Here is a 24027-nt window from a genome sequence, read left to right on the forward strand (position 1 = left end):
GGAGGAGCCCCCTTATCACCTAAGAGGAAATCTCCAATAGAAATTGAAAACAAAAGTTGGGGGAAAGACCTGACTGGGGTTACCTGGGATGCCCATGATGCCATCAGGAGATGGGTAGTAGGTATGACAATGAGAGTGTGTGGGATCACCAAGGATGGCCATGAAAGGGGAGAGAAACACTGAGAACTGAGAGAAGCCTGAAGGGAGAAAACATACGTCATGGAGCAAATGAGGGAAGAGAACCCCATTAAAGCAAAGAGAAAGCCTAGACTGAAGGTCTAAGGAATCAGGAGATGGGATTGTCACTAAAATCTCTTCAAGAGGGAACACAAGGCACCCTCCAACCACTCACTGTCCATCCATGGCCACTCATCACCAAGCACATGCTAAGCAGGAGGCACAGAGCAGGCTGAGCACGGAATGTGAAGGGAGGAATGGGCTGCAAGTATGGCTGCTTTTTGAGAAATTTAGTTGAAAACAATAGGAAAGAAGAGTATCATGGTTAAGGGAAGAATTTTTTTGTTTAATTTATTTTGAGATCAGGGGCTGGAGAGGCAACATAGATTATTTTAATTCCATTTGTAGGTTTAGGGGAAGGACCCGGTAGAAAAGAAGAGGTAAGTAATGCTTTCAAATGGGAGGATAATTGATGGAGTAGGATTCCAGAACAGGTAGAAGGGCAAGAGATCAATGAGAAACACAAGCCACAGCTTTACCTAGCTGCTGTCTTTCTGTTCCAGTTTCCCTTAGGAAGACAACTGTAAGGCACAGAGATAACCAAGGGTCATGCAGCAAGTTGGGGGTAACAGCAGATGCAGGATGCTGCTTTCCAGCATGCCAGCCCCTTTTACCCAGTCCAAGGGTCTCATGTGTCCAGGTAACCCATAACCTCATGTATGCTGGCGTGATCTGGTGTGCAGACTTTGGACACTGGGATTCCATGGTCCAGGGACACTTTCTTCAGAAGCAGTTGGAGGCACAGGCCCTGGCCTTAACTCCAGAAAGGCACCAAGTCAAGAGGATTAGCTGGGAGGTGGCACACAGAGATCACAGACCTGCAAATGAGCAGCGGGGGAAGGGAAAAACACCAAGCCGAGAACGCCAGGGACTGATTTGTTTGGACAAGGCCTTTCCTTTGTAGAAGGGGAATAGGCCTGGCATGATTTGAAGGGCACCCAAAAAGGCCACTGCACCTCTCACTATAGCCCTGCCAAGGCTCAACCACCACCTTGACACTCTATGTGTCAAAAAGCCCCAGGTAGTTCAATGGACACTTTTGCAGAACAACACATTGAGCCATTGCCACTTTAGAACTGGGCAGAGTGGCAACGGATAAAGCAAAAGGATAAAGGGGAAAGTACTGAAGCATGGGATTTGGGGGTCCCATCATGCAGAATCGTGGGAATCCATGCAACAACCATAACCAATGTAAACCATTTTTCTACCACTTGTATATACGAAAACACTAATTACAGTAGACAAAGACAGGGCCTCCGCCTTTGAGTAACTCATAAAGAAACCCAAATAGAGAAAGCTGCTGTTCAACGTGGTCAGTGCTATCATAGGAATTTGTGCAAAGGACTATAGGGACATGGGGAAAGGATTTCCACATCTTAAGGGTTTGGATATTGGTGCATGTAACAAGAATTTTGGTCAATGACTGTCTCTTTTCTTTCTGCCATCCCAACTACTCGGAGCTCTATAAAGGATGAAGAAATTACCAACAAAGTCCTAAGACCTCCCTGAATGGTCACTTTTCAAAAGGATACGTTTCTGGACAGCAAGCTTCACCTAGAACTTTGCTGAGCTCCAATCCCTTTACTGTAAGATAAGTCCTCTCTGACCACAGGAAAGCTTGCATTTCCTGTCTGAGTACCTTCCACTCAGGAACCTGCTTGCATCCGGCCAGGCGGTCTTGTCTTCCTCCCCCATACCCACCCCACCTCCCCACTCACAATCTTTCAGACATACAAAGAGTCTGCTTATGAGGCTTCAAACCTCTTCCTGGGTCTCACCTTCCCCCCTCACCCCACTTCCCGCCCAACCAGGAGGCTCCTACTCATTTTTGGCTTCCAGCCTCAAAGCCCACCCCATCTGCAGCAGCATGAAAAGGTGGTCAGCACAGTGGGCACCAATCGTCCCCCCACCCCAGTGCAGGAAGGAAGACTGCACCCACCTCTGGGCATTTGGTGGTGACTCACCCAGAAGAGTCCACTCCCCCACACCGGACACAGGAAAGACGAAAGCCTTTCCATTACAGGGACTCAGCTCAAAACCTCAAACCATAGGGGCCATCTCCATCCGCAGCCAGCAGGCTCTTTCCAGATTCTCTTTCCTGCCTGTCCTACAGCCACACTAAATGTCTTTCAATTTCTTGAAGGCACCAAGACTTTACGCATGGATTTTCTTCCCCCTGAGGAAAATTCTTTGCCTAGTTACCTCCTAGATACTCTTCCTTGCAGCTTCCCTCTAACCACTTATGGGCTCCGCGAGCACCTGGACTCATATCCTTCAAGAAAGGTCACCATTAACATGGTGATTCCTAATGTATCTTATCATATCCCCCAAAAGGTTCGAAGTTCCTTGAAGGCCAGGATTCTTGTCTTGTTCAAGGTTGTATTCCCAGTGCTTTGTACCTGAGTCATGATAGGCACTTGGTCAATGTCTTGAGTTGAAAAGAAATGAAAACCATAATATACAAACTATCATTATTATTCTTAGAAGAATGTCGGAGGAGTATGAAGAGTTATTCTCTTATGTTTAATTTACCAGCCATCACCTGGACTAAACCAGTGGTTTTCAAAGTGTGTCCCTGGCCTAGCAGCATTAACACCATGTGGAAACTTCTTAGAAACATAAATTCTTAGTTCAATCCCAGACCTACTGATTCAGAAACTTAGGGCATTGTGCTCAGTAGTCTGTATTTTAATAAGCCTCACTGCCAAGTGATGCTGATGCACACTGAAGTTTGAGAAAACACTTCCTATACCTAGTCCCAAGCTTGGGTCATAACATTCAACCATGGGAATATTACAAATTAGAAAAACATTACATTTATAGCAAGATTTGTTTATCTAAATAAATACTTCTCCATCCTGATCCCCCTATCTTCTTCTTCTTCTTTTTTTTTTTTTTTTTTTTTTTTTGAGATGGAGTCTTGCTCTGTCGCCCAGGCTGGAGTGCAGTGGCACGATCTCGGCTCACTGCAAGCTCCGCCTTGTGGGTTCACCCCATTTTCCTGCCTCAGCCTCTGGAGTAGCTGGGACTACAGGTGCCCGCCACCACACCCAGCTCATTTTTTGTATTTTTAGTAGAGACAGGGTTTCACTGTGTTAGCCAGGATGCTCTCGATCTCCTGACCTCGTGATCTGCCCACCTCAGCCTCCCAAAGTGCTGAGATTACAGGCATGAGTCACCATGCCCAGCCCCCCTATCTTCTTATAGGAGTTTAAGTCAGCAGCAGGCATAAGTTTTGTTAAGCTCCATTCGATAGATAAAAACACTAAGGTTGAAAAAATAAAACCCACTTTCTCGAATGGTAAGACTAAAACAGGCAGTGTCAAGGAAGGGATCAGGCCCAAGACTCTTTCTACAGTAACACAAAGTCATTCAGAAGGCAGTCAAATAAAACAAGCACCAGAGAATTCAGTTTAGGGGCCAGAAATGTGAATGCATCTTTCCCAGCACTACAATGCTTGCTGATAACGGTAAATAACCTCTCAGGGTTTGGGTTTCTAAGGATGTGAGTCAGTCCTTCATAATAATTAAGGGCAATGGCCCACACAGCTTACAGCGTCATTTTTTTAAGGCACAATACCCAATTCATGCCACCCCAAAATGGAATTTGTTTAAACCTGCTTCACATTTGTAGAGGTGAAGAACCCTCACCTCTAAGAAACCTCGCTTCCAGATGTAGAGGTCCCAGCACAAACACCTAAGTTTAAGTGGATACAGCAGGGAAAGTTCTGGAAAATAAGGACAAAGCTGGACTCTTGTCTGTGTTTGGGTGGCTGTCTGGCGCCCCCTTGTGTTCAGTGCCTGGACCCAAAAGAACCGGAAGGCAACAATGATGCAGTGAGGGCAAACGGCTGCAGCAATTCATAAATGGCACTCTGGCCAGTGAAGACCAGAGGAATGGGCTTAGGACTGGGCAAAGGCCGCTCTGCCCACCGTCTGGGCTCTCCTAAAGGCCCTCCAAGCACTCTTCCAGCCCCAGTGGAGAAGCAGTCACTAGGAAGGCTTGCCTGGATGGGCACAGGTGGAAGCTGTACCCAAGCTCACCCGTTGTCTCCACCAGGAAGATGGATCATTGCATCTTTCTTGCTGGGTGTTTGGCCAGAGGGCTTTTCCTCCTGACTTATTGCCCAGGGTAGAGGCTTAGAGCACCCCCACCCTCCTTTTTTTTGAGACGGAGTTTCACTCTTGTTGCCCAGGCTGGAGTGAAATGATGCGATCTCGGCTCACCGCAACCTCCACTTCGGGGTTCAAGCGATTCTACTGCCTCAGCCTCCGAGTAGCTGGGATTACAGGCATGTATCACCATGCCTAGCTAGTTTTTATTAGTAGTAGTAGTAGTAGTATTTTCAGTAGACAGGATTTCACCATGTTGGTTAGGCTGGTCTCGAACCCCCGACCTCAGGTGATCCACCCGCCTCAGCCTCCCAAAGTGCTGGGATTACAGACGTCAGCCACCATGCCCAGCCCCCACCCCCTTTATTAGAGGGAAATTCAGTGTTCTGCTGAAGACAGCTTGGGCCCCTGAGGAGACATTGCAAGGCAGTTCTGAATGTGCTAAGTCAGTGGGTGATAATGGGCACTGTGTGCCCAGCAAAGGCACTTCCCACCCTCGGCCATAAATAGTCTTTAACTGGTTCACACAGAAGCCTGGGGTTGGCTCTTCCTTCTTACCTGTCAGCTCCCTGACTCCTACACCCCAGGGCTCTACCCTCCCAGTCATATCACCAAATCCTGCCCGTTGTGAAAAGACCATGGCATGTTCAGCACAAAATAGCAATGCCAATGACAAGCGTCCAGGTGTAGCTCTAGCCCCAGAACAGGGCTCCCCTCAAGGAGCAGCCCTGATCTGAGCCTTAAATTCTGGTTGGATCCAAGCTCCTCCTCATATAAGCTGAGTTAAACAACACATATAAATCAGATCACTACAACTCTCTGAGCCCCAGTCTCCTCATGAGAAAAATAGAAATCTCGGCCCTGAAATTAGCCCAAAATGGTTCTAGGGACTATAGAGTTGAATATGTTGGAAAATGTAACAGACAAGTATCCTCTTGCCTCTGAGTCTTTGCACATTCTGTTCCCACTGCCTGGAACAGTTTTCTCCCCTCTCTCCCTTACTTGGCCAGTACCTGTTTATCTTCAGTCTCAGCTTAGACCTCCTCAGGAACCCTTCTGTGTTTCCTTGAGCCAAGTCAAGTTCCCCTCCAGTGGTTCCCATAACTCTCTGCATGTCACCAGTCCCAAAAGTGGTCACAAAATATGTTAACTGGTTGTTTGCTGGTCTGGGACCTCACTGTAATTAACCCCATGAGGGAAGAATAGGGATCATGTCTGCCTTATTCACCTTGGCATCGTCAGGGACCTGTATAGTGCCTGGCACATAGTTGGCACTCAATTCATATGGATTTGACTGGATAGATGGGCTCAGAATGAAACATAGGCTGGGGCCAGAGAGCAGAGGCCAAGTCAGGAAAGCAGCTAAGGGAATGTGTACACATATCCATCCATGACATGGACAGATTTCCACAGTGGCCTGTAGCCCCCATGTCCATCCTGGAACCCAGTGCTATCTATGCCTGTGAGGACCCTGCAGCAGATCCCTGGTGCTCTGGCCTGTTAGAGAAAGAAGGGATCTTGGGGGTCATTTAGGCCAGAAGTCCACAGATAGGGCTCAGGCCTTCTCTGCCCAAGCTCTACCAGAGAGGTTCTACTTTTATTCTTTTGTATTTGTTTTTCTCAATGGGGTAGTATTTTAAAATCTGGTTCCATGAGGAGAAGGAGAAAGGTGAAAATCACCTGTGCCCTCATTTTACAAAAGGAAAAGAGACTCTGAGAAGAGAAGGGGTTTTTCTGAAGGGCAAACGGCTCAGTATTGGCATGGGAAGACCCCACATCCTCAACTCCTTACACACTTTTCAGAGGGAGGGAAGAAAATAGGGGATTGTGAATTGGAGTGAAGGGTTGAGTCTGCCTGGAGAGTCCCCAAGCCCAAGGTGCTCCTGTGACACCATCCCATCGTGGGGGATGAGCATCACATACCATTTGTGCCAGCATCCTGGGAGAAAGAACTGCAGAGGGGCCCACAGGGCCTGGCCGTGGGATTTCGTGGTCACAGTCAAACACACACACACACACACCCCCACACCTGCACTCATAGCTAATCCCCACCCAAACTCCTGCCTGGCCCTGACAACTGTCCCTGGGAATATTGTCTCCTTAGGCCATGGAGGGCTGAACCAGCTGGGAGGGGCCTTTGTGAACGGCAGACCCCTGCCAGAAGTGGTCCGCCAGCGCATTGTAGACCTGGCCCACCAGGGTGTGAGGCCCTGTGACATCTCTCGCCAGCTCCGCGTCAGCCATGGCTGCGTCAGCAAGATCCTCGGCAGGTAAGCACGAAATTCACCGCGGGCTGCCTTCCCTGCAGGGCTTGACCTCTCCAGCTGACGTCAGGGCAGCTGGAGAATTCCCCTCCCGGGGAATAGGGATTTGCTCCCAATGTCCAGCTTTGGTCCTGAGACCTGAACAGTTATGGTGGTCCTTCTGGGCCTCCACCCCGCCACCATGTTTCTACTGTTTTCTGCCCTTTGTTCTTTCTTTGTCCATTTATCCTTTTACTTTCTCCCTCTCCCTTCTTCTCTTTTGCTCTATGTCTCATTTGCTGTAGGCTTCTCTTCTTCTAAGGCAGGAGAATCTTCCCCAAAGGTCCTCCTCCTACCGAGACCTAGGGAAATTGGGCCACTAGGGAGGGGACAGACAGTCAGATGAGCTGCCAAGGTCTAACCCCTAAAAGAGGGACATCTGAGTTTATGCTTCTCAAACCATAATTCCCCAAGACCCCAGATCAGCGCTTCGTAGCCCTGGCAGCACATGAGTGTCACCTGAGGAAGGCTGATTCTAAAAATAGCAATACTGTTTATGCCCCAGCCCGGACCAATTAAATCAGAACTTAAAGGAAATAGGCCCAAATTTTGGTTTATAACTCCCCAACCCGTCCGTCCCCAGCCAGAGACTGTACTTCTCTGCAGCCAGGGTTGAGAACCACTGAACCAAAGGTTCAGGAGAGACCAGGAGCAGCAAAGGCCTGCTTCTGAGCTGACACAGTCACAGATTCCAGTCTGCAAAGCCACTTCCATTAAAAACGCCTCTGTGCCAGAGCTTCCAGTCAGCTCTGTGTGCACGTGCCTGTCCCCCTGCTCTGACCCTTAGGTGGATTTAGGAGGAGGCCTGGACAAGGCAAAGGGACCTGGACTGTTCTCTGAACCGTGAAAACCCTGGCTCCCTTCCTGAAGTAGTTAGGGAAAGGTGTGATGCTTTGCTGGGCTTGGGAGAGGGGGTTCCTGTGATGGGCTGTGGTGTCCCAGAGGAGATGAGTCTCGGATGGAAGCAACAGATGAATGGAGTTTTAAAGAGCCAGATTCTTTTTCATGCAGATGAGAGCAGACAGTTTCTACAACAAGAAGAGGAGGATATGCTGACATAGGCCGTTGATCTGCCAAAGCAACTACTTGGAGGATAAAGGGAGGGGAAGGGTGGAGGCCCCAGAAGAGGAGGCTCGGCTTAACAAGCTAGACCTGGCTGGGGATCCAAGCAAGGTCAGGATTCCAGAGTCCATGAGGAGAAGCTTCAACTTGAACCTGCTAAAACCTGATAGAAAACTAGCGACCGGGGGGGTGAGGGATATGCCTCAAGCTTGGACAGGGCAGGGAGCAAAGGTGAACCAGCAAGATAGAGCAGAGGGTCCAGTGACCTCAGCTAGCTTTCTAAGTGGCCGAAGAAAACAGTCATTGGCTGGTGGCTGATGCCTGTAATCCCAGCTCTTTGGGAGGCCAAAGGCGGGCGTTTCACTTGAGGTCAGGAGTTTAAGACCAGCCAGGCCAACTCAGTGAAACCCGTCTCTACTAAAAATACAAAAATTAGCCGGGTGTGGTGGCAGGCGCTTGTAATCCCAGCTACTCGGGAAGCTAAGGCAGGAGAATCACTTGAACCCAGGAGGCAGAGTTTGAAGTGAGCCAAGATTGTCCCATGCACTCCAGCCTGGGTGACAGAGTGAGACCCTGTCTCAAAAAAAAAAAAAAAAAAAAAGGTCGTGCTTTAGCGAAGAGAAGCTGGATAGAGCAAACTGCTGTGCCCCTGTCATTCACACATCAGGCACACCAAGATTTCCTTTCTTATAAGGGAAATCTTTTGTGTCCCATATGATGGCTGTTGCAGGTGCTAGGACACAAGAGACTGGTCAGAGGGAAGAGAGAGAGAGAAGCCAAGGTGAGGCCTTTAGCGGAGGGTGCTGGGTTGGCAGTAGCATGAACCTACCCATGCGAGGGAAACAGATAGTTCCATGCATATCAAGCATTTGAGGACAGCCTTGGGGGCACGTTTCACTCTCATACCCCTCCCCAGAGGCCTTAGAGAGGAGGGAGGCTCTGGCTAAGTCACTGTCTAAAGACCCCACCTGCTTATTGGGTAATTCTTTGGGGTTCTCTATTGGAGTAGGTACTACGAGACTGGCAGCATCCGTCCTGGAGTGATAGGGGGCTCCAAGCCCAAGGTGGCCACCCCCAAGGTGGTGGAGAAGATTGGGGACTACAAACGCCAGAACCCTACCATGTTTGCCTGGGAGATCCGAGACCGGCTCCTGGCTGAGGGCGTCTGTGACAATGACACTGTGCCCAGTGTCAGTTCCATTAATAGGTAAGAGAGAAAGCAGCCTCTGGCATCAGGCTGGGGCCCCTGGGCTTTGGGGAAATCAGGAAAGAAACAAGAAGGAACTGGCTTGGGTGGAGCAGAGGCCGGGAAGGGGCCTGATGCTGAAGAATCAGGCAGGGAGCACACCTGGCTCCAGGCAGATACCATACCTCCCTGCCTCCTGCCTTGCCCCATGCTGTGGGGCACCCTCCCCCTGGCCCCAAGCCATAGTGTGCTAGCTACAGTTTCCTTCCTCAAACACCACATCCTCTTTCATTCAATAAAAGAATATTCATGAGTTGATCCTTTTCTAAGCCACCAGACCCCTAACCCGGCCCACATTCAAGCATTCACTCATTTTTTTAGTCCCTCAGTGATTCACTCACTGCCTCAATCAATCATTTACTTACTCGCTTGTTCATTAATTCATTCGCACATAATTCACTCATTCATCTTGTGCAAGGTCCTGGGGACACACAAAACCCATCTTTGCGGAGCTTACAGTTTAATGAGAACACAGATATTAATCAACTACCTACAAAAAATATTGTAAAAATACAGCTGTAAGTCCTGCTAAGAAAAGGAACATGAGGATATACAAGCTAGCGTAGGATTATTTGGTTTATGAAGGTCATGAGTCTTCCCCTGAGTAAGAAAAAATAAGAGAACTAGGTGAAAAGAGTTTAAACAGCTATGCAAAGGCCCTGTGGCTAATAGGATCAAAAGAAAACCAGTAGATAGGCCAGGTGCAGTGGCTCATGTCTGTAATCCCAGCACTTTGGGAGGCCAAGGCAGGTGGATCACCTGAGGTCAGGTGTTTGAGACCAATCTGGCCAACATGGTGAAACTCCATCTCTTCTAAAAATGCAAAAATTAACTGGGTGTGGTGGTGGGTGCCTGTAATCCCAGCTACTTGGGAGGCTGAGACAGGATAATCGCTTGAACCTGGGAGGCAGAGGTTGCAGTGAGCTGAGATCACGCCACTGCACTCCAGCCTGGGTGACAACAGTGAGACTCCATCTCAAAAAAAAAAAAAAAAGAAGAAGAAGAAAAAGAAAACAGAAAGAAAAGAAAACCAGTAGATAGAGAGCAGGGGAGCATAAGATAGGCTGAAGTTGAAGATGTCAGCAGAGGTGGCCTTTCAGAGGCTGGGAGCTGTGTTATACCTTCTTGCGTTTGGTCATAAAGCAATGGGAAACTGTTGGCAGATTTTAAGCAGGTGGTCAACTTGCATTTCAGAAAGTCCACTGTGGCAGCAGTAGGGAGAATCACTTAGAAAGGATCAAGAGGGGATGGGCGTGGGCCAGTGAGTGACCGTGGAACAGTGGTGGTGACATGCACTAAGGTGCTGATGGAGAGAAGAAGAGAGGGGTCAACATTGGCGAGGTTCACAAGGTCAAAACACAGAACTCGATGATGGGTTTGATTGGAAAGAGAGGGAAGCAGATGTTAAGCCCCATCTCTGTTTTGGCCTTGAGCGACTGATGGTACCAATCATGAAATACGGACAACTGGGGAGGACTAGGCGTGCAGAGTAGGGTCACGGACTTTACTGTGAACAGTTGAGTTTCAAGTGCCTTTGAGATACCCAAAGGAGTGTCAAAAAGGCAACTGGGTCTGAGGCAGCCATGAGTTCTCTTTCCTCCTCTTCTCTCTCATGGCCTTTCTTCTCTTCATCACAGAATCATCCGGACCAAAGTGCAGCAACCATTCAACCTCCCTATGGACAGCTGCGTGGCCACCAAGTCCCTGAGCCCCGGACACACGCTGAGTGAGTGCTGAGAGACCTGGATGCACACACATCCTTCAGTGTACCCACACATCCTTCAGTGCACCCACACATACACAGAGGCACACACAGACACACCCACACAGACACAGCTGTGCACAGTACTATTCACAAACCCATGTGTGGACGGAGCTGTGTCACTATAACAAAATCTGGCCTGTTCCCAGGGCAGATTCACTGAACTATGGAGAGGTGCAAACATTTGAGACAGCTCTGACTCCAAGAATCCCTCCCACCAGCAGGCCCCCTGGAGGAAGGACCTGAGCCCCTTTGGGGCTCAGTCCACGGCTCGGCTTGCTGCCTCCTCCACAGTGTCAGCAGGGGCTGTGAGGGGTGTCACTCCTGCACCCTGACCCTCTCCCCGTACCCCCCGCAGTCACCCTGGAGTCACCCCAGGCCTGTGAGGGGTGTCACTCCCACCCCTGACTCTCTCCCTCTCCCCACTGCAGTCCCCAGCTCAGCTGTAACTCCCCCAGAGTCACCCAGGACTGAGGAGTGTCCCACCCCTGACTCTCTCCCTCTCCCCCGCTGCAGTCCCCAGCTCAGCTGTAACTCCTCCAGAGTCACCCCAGTCGGATTCCCTGGGCTCCACCTACTCCATCAATGGGCTCCTGGGCATCGCTCAGCCTGGCAGTGACAAGAGGAAAATGGATGACAGTGAGTGCTGGGACAGGGGGGCAGCGGGGGTGCACGAGGGCAGTTTGCTCAGGCTTTGATGGGGACAGAAGCCTTTCCACTTATGACATGGGACTCTGTAGGAGCTCGGCATGTGACTGTCACATGTCCTGTCTGTCAGTTGGCCAAGGCTCCTGGGCCCAGGTGGCTGGCCCTTTTTCTCCCTCCACAGTGAGTCGGCTTGGAGTCAGTCCTCTACTTTGGCCTAAGGCATGAGTAGATATGTCCCCTAAAAGCTTTCTTCCTGACTGGGGGGTACCAGGTGATCAAGATAGCTGCCGGCTGAGCATCGACTCACAGAGCAGCAGCAGCGGACCCCGAAAGCACCTTCGCACAGACGCCTTCAGCCAGCACCACCTCGAGCCACTCGAGTGCCCATTTGAGCGGCAGCACTACCCGGAGGCCTATGCCTCCCCCAGCCACACCAAAGGCGAGCAGGTGAGAAGCTGGGCCCTGGGAGGTGAGCAGAGTGGGCAGGGGCCAGAGCAAGGTGTGCTCTCCAAATGTGCCTGCGCTCCGCCACCAAAGCAGCTGGAAGTTGCATCAATGGGCTCAGGGCACCTGCCTCATGCAACTCCAAGCCTGACACATGCTTTATCTTACCAGATGCCCCGGCATCTTCCTCTCTTTCTAACCCTCCTGGCTTACTTAACCCAAAACCTTTGAGCCTGGGCCTTTCAGGGATGGCAGCACAACCTGATGATGCCATCCCTTGCCATCAGCATCTTCCCCAGACCTCGAGGTCGGGTTCCACAACTCTGAAGCAGTAGCACAAAGCCTTCACATAATGACCTCAGCCACCACTTCCTAGCCCCGCCTTTGGCCACTCATCCTGCACACCCCATGCTCTTGCATTACTCATGGCCGCAAGCACGCCACCCTCGCTCACATCTCTCTGCCCTTGCACACCGTGTGCCCTCCACACAGAATGCCTTTCCTCCCACTTCTCTGCATGGAAAAATACCACTAGCCTTCATGACTCGGCTCAAACATCACCCTCTCCGTGAGTGCTCCCCTGCCTCTCCGACATGAATCATCTCTCCCACCTCTTGTCCTTCTGCATGTCCCACATGCCGCTCTCAGTAGCTTCTCACAGTGTAGCTTAATAATGTGGCAGACAGAGAGGTACAGAGACATGCGGACTCCTTAAGGACAGAGAAGCCTCATGAAACATGAAACGTCGTTTTTATTCCCAGCACCTACCATTGTGCCCCCCTTATAATAGAGAGTAATGGTATAGTGAATGAATGAACGAATGAATGAGTTGAGAAATTCAGAATAATACATCACAAGCTACAGGGAATTTTTCTTGCTAGTGCTCAGGACAGGTGAAATGAATCATAACAGGTTGGCATCTGTGACAAGCTGACAGAGATGTGAGAGGTCCCACCCCGAGGCCAACAAAGACTCTGCAGCTCTGGCAGAACCACCGAGCTCTCAGTCCCTAGTCATCACATCTTTTTCCCTTAACCCCACCAAGTCAACCAGATGAGGAGTGTCTTCAGGGTGGTGTCTGTTGCCCCTCTTTGCCCATGCCGTCATTTGCTGTAGGAGTGAGGCAAGCCCATATGCCTTTAAGAACTGAGTAGGACAATGGAGATGATGCCAATAATCAGCCCAAACACTTCCAGTGACCGTCTGGGCTGCTGGTCCCGTGCCAGCACTCGCAGCTGGGCAGGCAATCTGCATCAGCAATTTTATCAGCTTTGACTGTGGCAACCACGAGGGTGCAGAGAAAGCTGGCCGTCAGCAGCCATGGGGAGAGGGCCTGGGTGCTCACCTACCAGTCAGCACACAGCTCCAGGAAGGAAAGGGGGTTGCAGTGGGGAGCCTGCAGGAAGCTCGCTCTGTGAGAGCAAGCCTGCAAAATTCAGTGTACAGGCACCAGCCACCCAGTGAAAGTAAAGAAACCCTGCTGATAAGACTCTGGACACCCACTGAGTCCCAGAGCCATTTCCTGACTCCATCCCTAAGCCCTCCAAAGGACCCTGCTTGACTACAGAGCACTCCCATGTCACGCTGGCATATGAACAGGGGGGATCCTGGAATGAGAAAGTCTTTGAGCTTGCAGAGACCTCTGTGACCACCTCATCCAGTTTCTCCATTTGTGTGGAGATAATCCAAGGCCAAGCAAGACAAGGAGGGCTCGGGCAACCAGAAGGTTTTGGAGCTCAGGCCTGCCAATCCTCATTTCATTCAGACTGGTCCACTGTCACCTGCTTCAGATATGGTGCCTCTACGTAAATATGTATTTGAAGACTGAAAAAAAAAAGCATTTGAATACCATTGAACTTCTCCAACCACTCATCTTTCAGATGAGGAGACTGAGGTCCAGCAGTGTCCATAAATTATTCACTACCTCCTCAGTAAATCATTACTCACCCAGTCATTCACCTGGAGGGTGGTGAAGGGCAGGGAGAACCAGCCAGTGCAAGGGCCCCTCATGTCCTGCCTGGCCTTTGCTTTTCCCACCTCTGGTAACTGACTGTGCTGCCAAAGTAACACTCCGTGCTCTCTCACCTGGGCATAGGAAGGCCCGCTGGCTTGGGGAGCCAAGAATGAAGCACAAGTACTCATACCTGACCTTAGGACACGTTGTAACACAGCCATCTTTTCTGTAAAATCAACAAGTGGGGGACCAGGCACGGTGGCCCACACCTGTAGTCCCAGTACTTTGGGAGGCTGAGGTGAACGGGTCACCTGAGGTCAGGAGTTTGAGACCAGCCTGGCCAACATGGCAATATCCCATATCTACTAAAAATACAAAAATTAGCCAGAACTGGTGGCATGCACCTGTAATCCTAGCTACTCAGGAGGCTGAGGCAGGAGAATCACTTGAACCTGGGAGGCAGAGGTTGCAGTAAGCCAAGATTGTGCCACTGCACTCCAGCCTGGGTGACACAGCAAGGCTCCCTCTGAAAAAAAAAAAAAACAACAACAACAACAAAGGGCAGGGGGAAGTGTTCAACAGAAACATCATGTTATTCCTGGTTGCTATTTCATGACCAGACATAGCTAGAAGTCATACAGCTTTTATTTCCCTATTTTACAAATGCATCAAAAAACATCAACAGAATATGAATATCGGCTTACTGACAGAAATGAAGAATTTGGTGGCTTCTGACTCTTCACATGATTCTGAAATAATATCTATGATAACTCTCACTGGGCATCTGTTGTCACCAAGTATTCGGTGCTAAGCACGTTATGTATAAGTATATAAAATTTCATGTAATGCTTACATCAGCCTCATAGAGTCTATGACTCCCATACAGGTGAGAAAATTAAGCTTCAGAGCAGTCAAGCAGACTAAAGCTACCTGGCAAGTCATTGCAGAACCAGGGCTCAGACTTGCTGAAGTTCTGAAGCATCGTGCTGCTCTGCCCCAATTCAAGTTCAATTCCAGCTAAAAAAAAAAAAAAAAAAAAGTCCAATAATCACTGGGAAGTTTCAGCTATTGAATACAAAATCACCAAAATATTTTGACTATATAGGTATTTTTAAGTTACTTGAATTTTGAAATAGCTACAGGATTCTGAGTAGATATTTTGCTGTCAAAACAACACATCCATAAAGCATTTTAAACTTTTCTTACACTCTCTAGAAATTATATGTTTTGTTCAATTTCAGTAACCTAGACCCTGGCCAGGTGTGGTGGCTCACGCCTGTAATCCCAGCACTTTGGGAGGTCGAGCCAGGCGGATCACAACGTCAGGAGTTTAAGACTAGCCTGGCAAACATGGTGAAACCCCCATCTCTACTAAAGATATAAAAAATTAGCCTGGTATGGTAGCACACGCCTGTAGTCCCTGCTACTCGGGCTGAGGCAGGGGAATCACTTGAACCCGGGAGGCAGAGGTTGCAGTGAGCCAAGATCGCGCCATTGCACTCTAGCTTGGGCAACAAGAGCGAAACTCCGTCTCAAAAAAAAAAAAAAAAGGCCCTAAGCAACTCCACCCTGCCTCTAAGTGAGCCCCCTTGGAAGGCATGGAACCAGAGCACCATTTAGTCAGTAATTGCTGCTATGTGCTAATGGTGCCCTGGTGGCCTCCAGAATTGACTGCAGCTTCCAAAAGTGCCCAGCATGCAACCGGAAAGTGCTGTGGATCTTTGCAGAACCCAGCTTGATGGAAATCACTGAAAACAATTGCCTTTAGTGGCACTGTTATGTAACCACTGAGCATTCCCTGAATTCAGCTTTGCATATCTCATGTAGCAGGTATGTGACGTGTGTGAAGGTATGTGGGGAATGGATGTGTTCTTTTTTCTGTGCTATCTGCTTCCCCGGTGGGAGGAGGCCATGGTGAGGATGAGGCACACTTGCCTTTAAACAAGTTCTTTTCAGAAGGAGTACCTAAGGTCACAGCTGTGCTCCTGGCAAGGGGAGGCCACGAGGCATTTAAAATGAGGTCTTATTGATGAAGACCCCCAGGTACTTGATAAAGAGTGTTTCCAACAAAAAAACTCTAAATACCATTTTCAAGCTGAACTTGCACACTTCTATTTGTTTGGATGTGGAGAGAGAAAAGAAGAAATCCACGTGATGGGTAAAGCACCTGGGTCCACAGCCGAAATCTTGGGTTTAGTCTCAGTTTCATTACACAAAACTAGGCCATTTACCTCTCTGAGTTCCAGGCTCCACGTATAAAATCAATAACAGACATAATATTACTCACCCATGTCACTGGGCTGCTGGGGGACTCTAGTAGGACAACAGAGGCAAAGCTCTGATGTAAGCTCTTTGCAAATGTAAGAAGTGGTCCTCAGGTCACCCAGTTTGGGACAGTGGTTGACAGCAGAGGCATTCTGATCCCTCAAGTCTGAATCCTATCTTTGGTCCATATGGAAGTGGGACAAGTTTCTTAAACCTCTGTGCCTGGGTTCCCTATCTGGGGAAGAATCACAGATGGAAGGACCCGAACAGTCCGGTTGGAGACTGCTCCAGTCCTTGGCACCGTCCTGTATTCTGTGGGTCACAACAGTGTGGTGAAACCAGGAAGCCGACCAGCCATCTAGCCAGGGTGTGGTCCTCCGGCTGAGACCCTCTATCCCACACCGGAGCACCCATGCCACCAGCTGGCCTTGAATTCCAGGGATGCAGGAGGACAATGAGCATGAACGAAAAGTGCTGAGTGGAGTTGAGAACGTAAAGGAAGAAGGGGACGATGAGGAAATCTCCTGGGGAGATTAGGGCTGCTAAGCCCTAGGACAGGCTCAAGGTCTGCAGGAAGGTCGGCTTGTCGGATCATCTCTGTGCGCTGACTTCTCTTTGCTCCCCAGGGCCTCTACCCGCTGCCCTTGCTCAACAGCAGTCTGGACGACGGGAAGGCCACCCTGACCCCTTCCAACACGCCCTTGGGGCGCAACCTGTCGACTCACCAGACCTACCCTGTGGTGGCAGGTATGATGCCTGGAGCCTCCCTGGCAGGTGGAGGGCGGGGCACTGCAGAGCTTGGCTGGCTGTCAGGCGGAACGTGTGTGGGGCCCTGGCCTGGAGAGGAGAGGTGGGCTGTGCTGGCTGGGCCTCAAGGTGGATTAAATGGGTCGTGCCTCCAGTCCTAGGCCGCTCCTAGGCCTCCACTCTCCCTCCTGTGGGAGAGGCGGGCGCACACACTCCTTCCCAGTCTCTCCATTTTCACTGCAGAAGCACAGAGGGAGGTCGAGCTTCTCTCTCCCCTCCTTGCCACACCTCGTGGGCCCTGGCTCCCCGGCCCAGACTCTGAGAGCAGCTGGGCCTGCCTGCCCCGCGCCCCGCACCCTCCACATCTCATGGCTTGGTTTGTGCATGTTCCCGCCCCATCATCTCACACCCCTCTCTCCTTGTTGTCTCCCTCCCTCCGGCAGATCCTCATTCACCCTTCGCCATAAAGCAGGAAACCCCCGAGGTGTCCAGTTCTAGCTCCACCCCTTCCTCTTTATCTAGCTCCGCCTTTTTGGATCTGCAGCAAGTCGGCTCCGGGGTCCCAGCCGGTGCCTCGGTCCCGCCCTTCAATGCCTTTCCCCATGCTGCCTCCGTGTACGGGCAGTTCACGGGCCAGGCCCTCCTCTCAGGTATGACAGGGAAGTCCCGGGGCCATGCAGGCATTGCGGTGGGTGGGAGGGGGGTCCTCAGGGCCGACCACCAGCCCCCTCTCTGGCCCCAATCTTGTCCACCACCACCCTATTCCCTAATTCCTCCGGCAACTTTTGGAGGTGCCAACATGAGGGTCTCCGTGACTGGGAAGACATGCTCGGAAGGGGCGGATGCTCTAGGGGTGCCGGAAAGTGGGATACACCACCCCTAGACCCCACGGAAAAGTAGGAACCCTAAGGCCGGGAGCCAGGTGCTGTAACATAGGAACACTTGGTCTTGGTAAATGCATAAATAAATAGAAGGAAAAATGAACATTTTGGAGGGAAAAAGGCATTGACTTTTGGAACCAATTTCAGGATCAAATTTCCAAAAAGGCCAAGGGTCAGTCCCAGTTGTGTTTCCATGATGTAGCTATCTTCATACCTAGCTTAACAGCATCACCAGGAGGACAGTCAGACATCTGTTAAACATGATAAATTCAGTGATTCAACAACTTGGGAGAGGAGGAGTGGGGGACCTCCCATCAGGAACCTCAACTGCCTCAAAATATTTAAAGCTGAAGCACTGACCGGGCGCAGTGGCTCACGCCTGTAATTCCAGCACTTTAGTAGGCTGAGGCAGGTGGATCATGAGGTCAAGAGTTCAAGACCAGCCTGGCCAAGATGGTGAAACCCCATCTCTACTAAAATACGAAAAATTAGATAGGTGTGGTGGCAGACACCTGTAATCCCAGCTACTGGGGAGGGTGAGGCAGGAGAATTGCTTGAACCCAGGAGGCATAGGTTGCAGTGAGCTGAGGTCACGTCATTGCATTCCAGCCTGGGTGACAGAGGAAGACTCCATCTCAAAAAGGAAAAAAATAAATAAAAATAAGTAAATCTGGAAGCACCCGAGGGAGCCTCTAGAGCAAACTTCTTGTGCTGCTGAGGAAACTGGCCCAGGGAGGAGAAGGTCCCTGCCAAAGTCTCTGGGTGGGAGCACCATCTGCAATTGGATGAGGCCTGGGCCTGCACTCCGTGAGTCAGACCTCAAGGGGAGCTGGGTCTCCTGGCAGAAGGACCTTCGCCCATCCAGCCAGGGTCTGAGGAATGGCTAAGAGTCAAGTGCTTGGCTTGGCTTGGAGAGGGCCTGATGTGCAGTGAAAGTGGGGAGCAGAGACCCATATGGTCATCAGATACCTTAAGGGCATCCACAGAGATAGGACTATTTTAGATGTGGGCCCAGCTGGGGCCCAGGACCAAGGGAGGAAGCCAGCTAGCTCTCAGTTCAGCATTGGAGGAATCTCTTTAATATTGGCACTGTCTCCAAGGAGTGTGGGTATTTAGTGACAGAGTAAATGCCTCCTCACCTCCCATACCCTCCTACCCTGATGACCTTGAAATGCTAGAGCAGAGACCAGTGTGGGAGTGGGGCGTGGGAGACCTGTCACAGAGGCAGCCCAGAGTCAGACAGTCCATCTGGACCAGTGGTTTCAAATTTGGGCCTCTCAATGCTCTCTTGAAATGAAGCGTTTTACAGAAGCCACGTATGCTCACCAGACCCCTGAAGAACTGCTCTTTTAGAAGGGGGTTCCTGCCCCTAGAAAGCCCTTGGACTTGAAAACCACTGCACCAACAGAGCAAAACCTCCGCCAGCCCAGAGTTACCACAGGGTCATGTGATACAAGTCCATGGACCCTTCTTTTTTGAGATGGAGTCTCATTCTGTTGCCCAGGCTGGAGTGCAGTGGTGTGATCTCAGCTCAGTGCAGCCTCCGCCTCCTGGGTTCAAGAGATTCTCCTGCCTCAGCCTCCCGAGTAGCAGAACTACAGGTGCGCACCACCACACCCGGCCAATTGTTTTTATTTTTAGTGGAGATCGGGTTTCATCATGTTAGCCAGGATAGTCTAGATCTCCTGACTTCATGATCTGCCCATCTTGGCCTCCCAATGTGCTGAGCCGCCGCGCCCGGCCCATGGATCCTTTTTTATAACTGGCTCTACATTTTCTTTCTGGCTGGCACCTGGGTTTTTTTTCCCCCCCTCTGTGTATCCCTGCACCTAATGTGAGAAATTTTCTTAGAAGAGAGGGACATCCAGCGTGTGGGCAGAGAGATGGTGTTTAAGGATCTAAAGCGAGGAATAAAATGTTGACTCGGAGTTCAAGAATTCAAGAGGGTGAAGTCAGCAGAGATGGGTCATTTGTTTTGACCAAAGTGATTACAGGAGAAAAACCTGTGAGCTCAGTAAAATTATGTCAGCCAGAGAAAATGGGATGAGGGGAGGGAGGGGAATGTGAGGAGAGTGGAGAGGAAGGGAGGGGAAGGGAAGAGAGGGGTGGGGAGGGGGTGAGAAAAAGAGGCTCATGTCAGTTACAGGGAGTTACACAAGCCTGCATGTCTTCTGAGAATGGCAGGCTAGGGCTGGGGGCGGTCACAGGGTAGGCAAGGGGTGAGGGTGCGGTGGTGCCCATGATGATGGGGAGCAATTGCTGTACAAGCCGTGGAGAGGCTTGGCAGGACCAGCTGAAGGAGAGGGAAGGATTTAGGGCAACTGGAAGTGGATGGATGTATCACAGTGCAGACACAGGCTGTGGTGTAAAGTGTATTTGGAACAGCCCAGGGCAAACTCCCTACTCCCAAAGCCCCCACACTTTGTCCCCTCCCTGTCATCCTGTTAGCATCCCCTGTCAACATGCAGTCAATCAGAGGTGATGCCTCCAACTACTGTCAGCTATTAATTCAGTGGACGTGCCCACTCTCTAGGCCAACTGCAGGACTGAGAGGTCACCCAACCCATGGGATAAAACAGCTGGCGGCAGACACCAGGTGGTCATGCAGGCAGCAGGCAGCCAAATATGCCGCACCGGCATATCCTTCAGGCTGGTAGCCCCCAACCCAGGCCCAGATGATGCTGAAGTGCAGGTGTGAGCACTTTGAAGGGTGCTGGCTGGTCACAGGGCCCCTTAGCCCAAGGGTTGACAATTGAGCACAGAGGCAGAGGCTCTGAAAAGAGTGAGGAGTGCTAGGCTTGGAGGATCCGGGGTCCAGGCAAATGGCCAAGAGTAGGAAGCAAGTCAGAAAGCGGCTCAGGCACAAGGGAGGGGATGGCTGGTGTCCATGCTGAGCTCAGAGTGTTGGTCTGGAGCTCCTTGCAGACTGTCCACCTGAGGCCTCTGGTCAAGACTGGACCTCAATACCTAACACATGGCTGAGCTATGGTGAGAGGGCTGGGAGGACATGACGGGGTGGGGGAAGGTTAGGAAGGGAATGGTTCCAAGAGCACAGGAGGCTGCAGACCTTCCCAAGAAGAGGTGAATTTGAAAGAAAGAAAAGGAGCCTGGGCCCGATGGCTCACACCTGTAATCCCAGCACTTTGGGAGGCCAAGGTGGGCAGATCATCTGAGGTCGGGAGTTCAAGATGAGCCTGACCAACATGGAGAAACCCTGTCTCTATAAAAATACAAAATTAGCCAGGTGTGGTGGCATATGCCTGTAATCCCAGCTACTCGGGAGGCTGAGGCAGGAGAATTGCTTGAACCCAGGAGGCGGAGGTTGCGGTGAGCCAAGATCATGCCATTGCACTCCAGCCTGGGCAACAAGAGCAAAACTCCATCTCAAAAAAGAAAAAAAAAAAAGAAAAGAAATAGAAGGAAGCTGAGACCACATTATTCCTAGGTAATGCTGCAGACCAAGAAAGAGGACACAGTAAGTTTTCATTCCACAGTCAGTTCAGCTTTAACCTGCGTCAATCTTCTGCACCCCTCTGAGTGACTCCCAAGGACCCTCGCTGCCGCCTCCTGCAACTCCTTTACCTGCTTCATAGTGTTTTTCTCTGGGTCACTTCTTTCGGCCCAGTGGCTCTGATAGTATGATTTCCAAGGTGTCTATCCTTCTGAGTCTCAGCTCGTCCCCAGTCAGCCAAGAAAGAGGAAACAGCAGGGTTTGGGGAGTAGCAAGAGTGCCCCTAACATTGCCGCCAGTTCCCTTTGGAAACCCTGGTCTGGAGTCCCAACACACTGGCCAAGACAGCAATGTCGAGGCCGTCCTGGTCCCAGCTGCTCTGGGACTGACTCCAGCTCAGCTCAAAGGAAAGCTGTGAGCTAGGTTTTATCATCAAAGAGTCCATTCCCCTCCTCCATCCTTTTGTACAAAATTATATTTAGTTCTGCCAAAGAGATTTCTGGGTTGCCATAAATTCTCTTCGCTATCAGAACGAGATAAGGAATTGAAAAGGGGTTACATAGAGGGCAGACTTCAAAGGGGGCAAATAAAATAGTCTGAAATCACCTCTACCCTCCGAATTCCTCCAGGCAACAGCTTTATGATTCTGGTCTCTACCAATATTTAGAATATTTACCAATATTTCAAGGTGTGGAGGGAGCTAGAGTTTTCTTAGAGAACCCCACTCCATAGCCAGTCAACATGGGCCTGTGCTTTCTGACAACTTCTTAAAAATAGGACCACATTGGACGGATATGTGGGTGTAGAGGAGATGGCATTCATAGCTAGGATATTTTATGATGAAGAGTCTTAAAAACAGAGAAGTAGATAAGAGGGCACGGTTAGGCCCTGATGCAGTTTCCACCCCATGGCTTCTGTGGTTTTGTTTCTGAGAAGGCTTGCAAGCTTCTTGGCTTTTTGGAAGGAACTATGTATTGAAGCAATTGGAGCAAAGAGTTTTGTAGGGCTGTTGGGAAAGTTTATGGTGCCACAGTCTTGGTGAGAGCCATGCTGAAGACAGTCTTACCAGTCTTTCCAGGCAGACCAGCTTTCGTGGGAGGAAGCCTCAGGCATCTGTTCTGATGTCCTATTCAGAAGCCTCTACCCCATTGGGAAGACATTAGGTGACTGAGGGGAGATGAAGATTAAAATCTTAGAGTACAGGGGAGTGAGGCTGATGAATTTCATTTATAAGAGCAATGTGGGGGCTACTGCTTATGCGGTAGAGCCCCGTGGGGGCACCTGTGGACCACATTAAGTTGTGTTGTAAGGGGAGTATATGCTCTGGAACTCTGCCTGCTACTCTGCTAGGCTCGAGAGGCAGTAGGTTCAGGATGAGGGCGGGGAGAGGGGGAGCACGGGGCCGCAGTCTGCCAGGCCAGAAGCAGCCCTGCAGGGCACGAGGCCAGCACCAGCAAACAGGTGACCTGAGAGCCAAGACCACTTCCCACTGCTCCCCACCCCGATCATGGCAGACACAAGCTGCCTCAGAATCCTTCTCAACACTGGGTGCCAGGAAGCCCCTACCAGCCAATCAAGTAGTCAGGTGAATCCAATTTACAAGCTGAAATCTAAACGAGTTCCTTATGTGACAGGCAGGAAGATGTGGTTCAGAGAATTAAGTGGCTACCTTTCATCCAGGGTCCGGCCTGGATCTAGAGTTCCCTTTCTCTCTCTCTCTCTCTCTCTCTCTCTCTCTCTCTCTCTCAGAGGAGGTAGGGAGGGAAGAGAAAAGAAGGAAGCAGGCCTGAATCTGCCACCCTCTTCCATCACTCCCTCCCTCACCACCTGTCCCTGCCCTGTGCTCCTCCTGCTCTCACAGACTTCCTGTCACTCCTTGCCTAGCCGGTGCTTTATCTCAGGGCCAAGGGGGCTGAGTTTGAGGGTCTATTGTGTTGTATTCTTCACAGAAAGCTCAGATTTTATCTCAGTATAGCTTCTGCATATTTCTCCCTCTACATCTAAATATCTTAAAATCCTCTTTTCCCCTCCTGTGTTTCCAACCCTTCATTTGTTCCCTTGATGACCTTGTGTCAGGTGAACTGAGCCCACCTGTGGAATGCTAGTGGGTTTCACCCCATTTGGTCCAGCACCAAGCACAGCTGGACACTGCAGGAATAGTCAGACAAATTAGAAGGTGGTGTTCCGGTTGACCAAAACATTCACACAGTTTTAACCAATGAACACTGATGGCTCTTATTCTGTAGGAGTTCATTGGCATATAACCATTTCTAGAATGTGTCCATTGCACTAATCAATGTCCACCTGTAGCATGAAACCCTGGCTCTGAATTATACAGATAACCTCATAGAAATTGTAATAAGGTGCCTCCAGCTATGGTTTCCGCCCCCCCCCCCCATTTTGCATTTGAAGAAACTGACACTTGGGGCACATACTAGGCTTATCTAAGGGCACTCAGAAAACTAGCCACAGAAGCAGTATAAGGACCCCAGGCCCTCTGATTCCCAGGCCCTTCCCTCTAGAGAAAGCGCAGAAGTTGAATGTGCCTGATTTTGTTCATTGACCCCTCGGGCTTGGCTCCAAATGCCTATCCCAGCCTACGTCCCTTCTTGATTTAGTGCCTGGCCTTGCTAATTTAGCATTCTGGCTTTCTGCTATGCACCCAAGTGCTTAGAAAAGTGTCTAGAACATAGTACTTACTCAGTAAGTATTTAGCAAATGAACATTGTCTTTGGGGAATCTCCAGAAAGAGAGATAAGGAGGAGGTAGTCACTGTAGTATTGGCAACTTAACAGGATTTCATGGGACCTTCCTTCCCTTCTGTCATGACCAGGCACCCCTTGAAGGGGCTGAGGTATGAAGGACCTGGGGGGGACTGATGGGCGGAAAGTTGGACAAGCAGTACCATAGAGGA

The 24027-nt window shown here is 50.3% G+C and overlaps 1 protein-coding gene across 4 annotated transcripts in view; it reads left to right on the top strand.

Moving 5' to 3' along the window:
- PAX8 (paired box 8) overlaps positions 1-24027 on the top strand; it is a 60842-nt gene that overhangs the window by 25445 nt on the left and 11370 nt on the right. Inside the window, exons 3-9 of one of the 4 annotated variants that reach the window (XM_050753239.1) lie at positions 6455-6620; positions 8722-8922; positions 10599-10687; positions 11240-11362; positions 11643-11818; positions 16661-16781; positions 17225-17431. In XM_050753239.1, the coding sequence (XP_050609196.1) occupies positions 6455-6620; positions 8722-8922; positions 10599-10687; positions 11240-11362; positions 11643-11818; positions 16661-16781; positions 17225-17431 (1083 nt within the window). The remainder of the gene's footprint in view (positions 1-6454; positions 6621-8721; positions 8923-10598; positions 10688-11239; positions 11363-11642; positions 11819-16660; positions 16782-17224; positions 17432-24027) is intronic. The other 3 variants (XM_050753240.1, XM_050753242.1, XM_050753243.1) reach the window with 3 other exon arrangements.

Source organism: Macaca thibetana, chromosome 13 (assembly GCF_024542745.1).
Source record: "Macaca thibetana thibetana isolate TM-01 chromosome 13, ASM2454274v1, whole genome shotgun sequence".
Classification (NCBI taxonomy): domain Eukaryota; kingdom Metazoa; phylum Chordata; class Mammalia; order Primates; family Cercopithecidae; genus Macaca; species Macaca thibetana.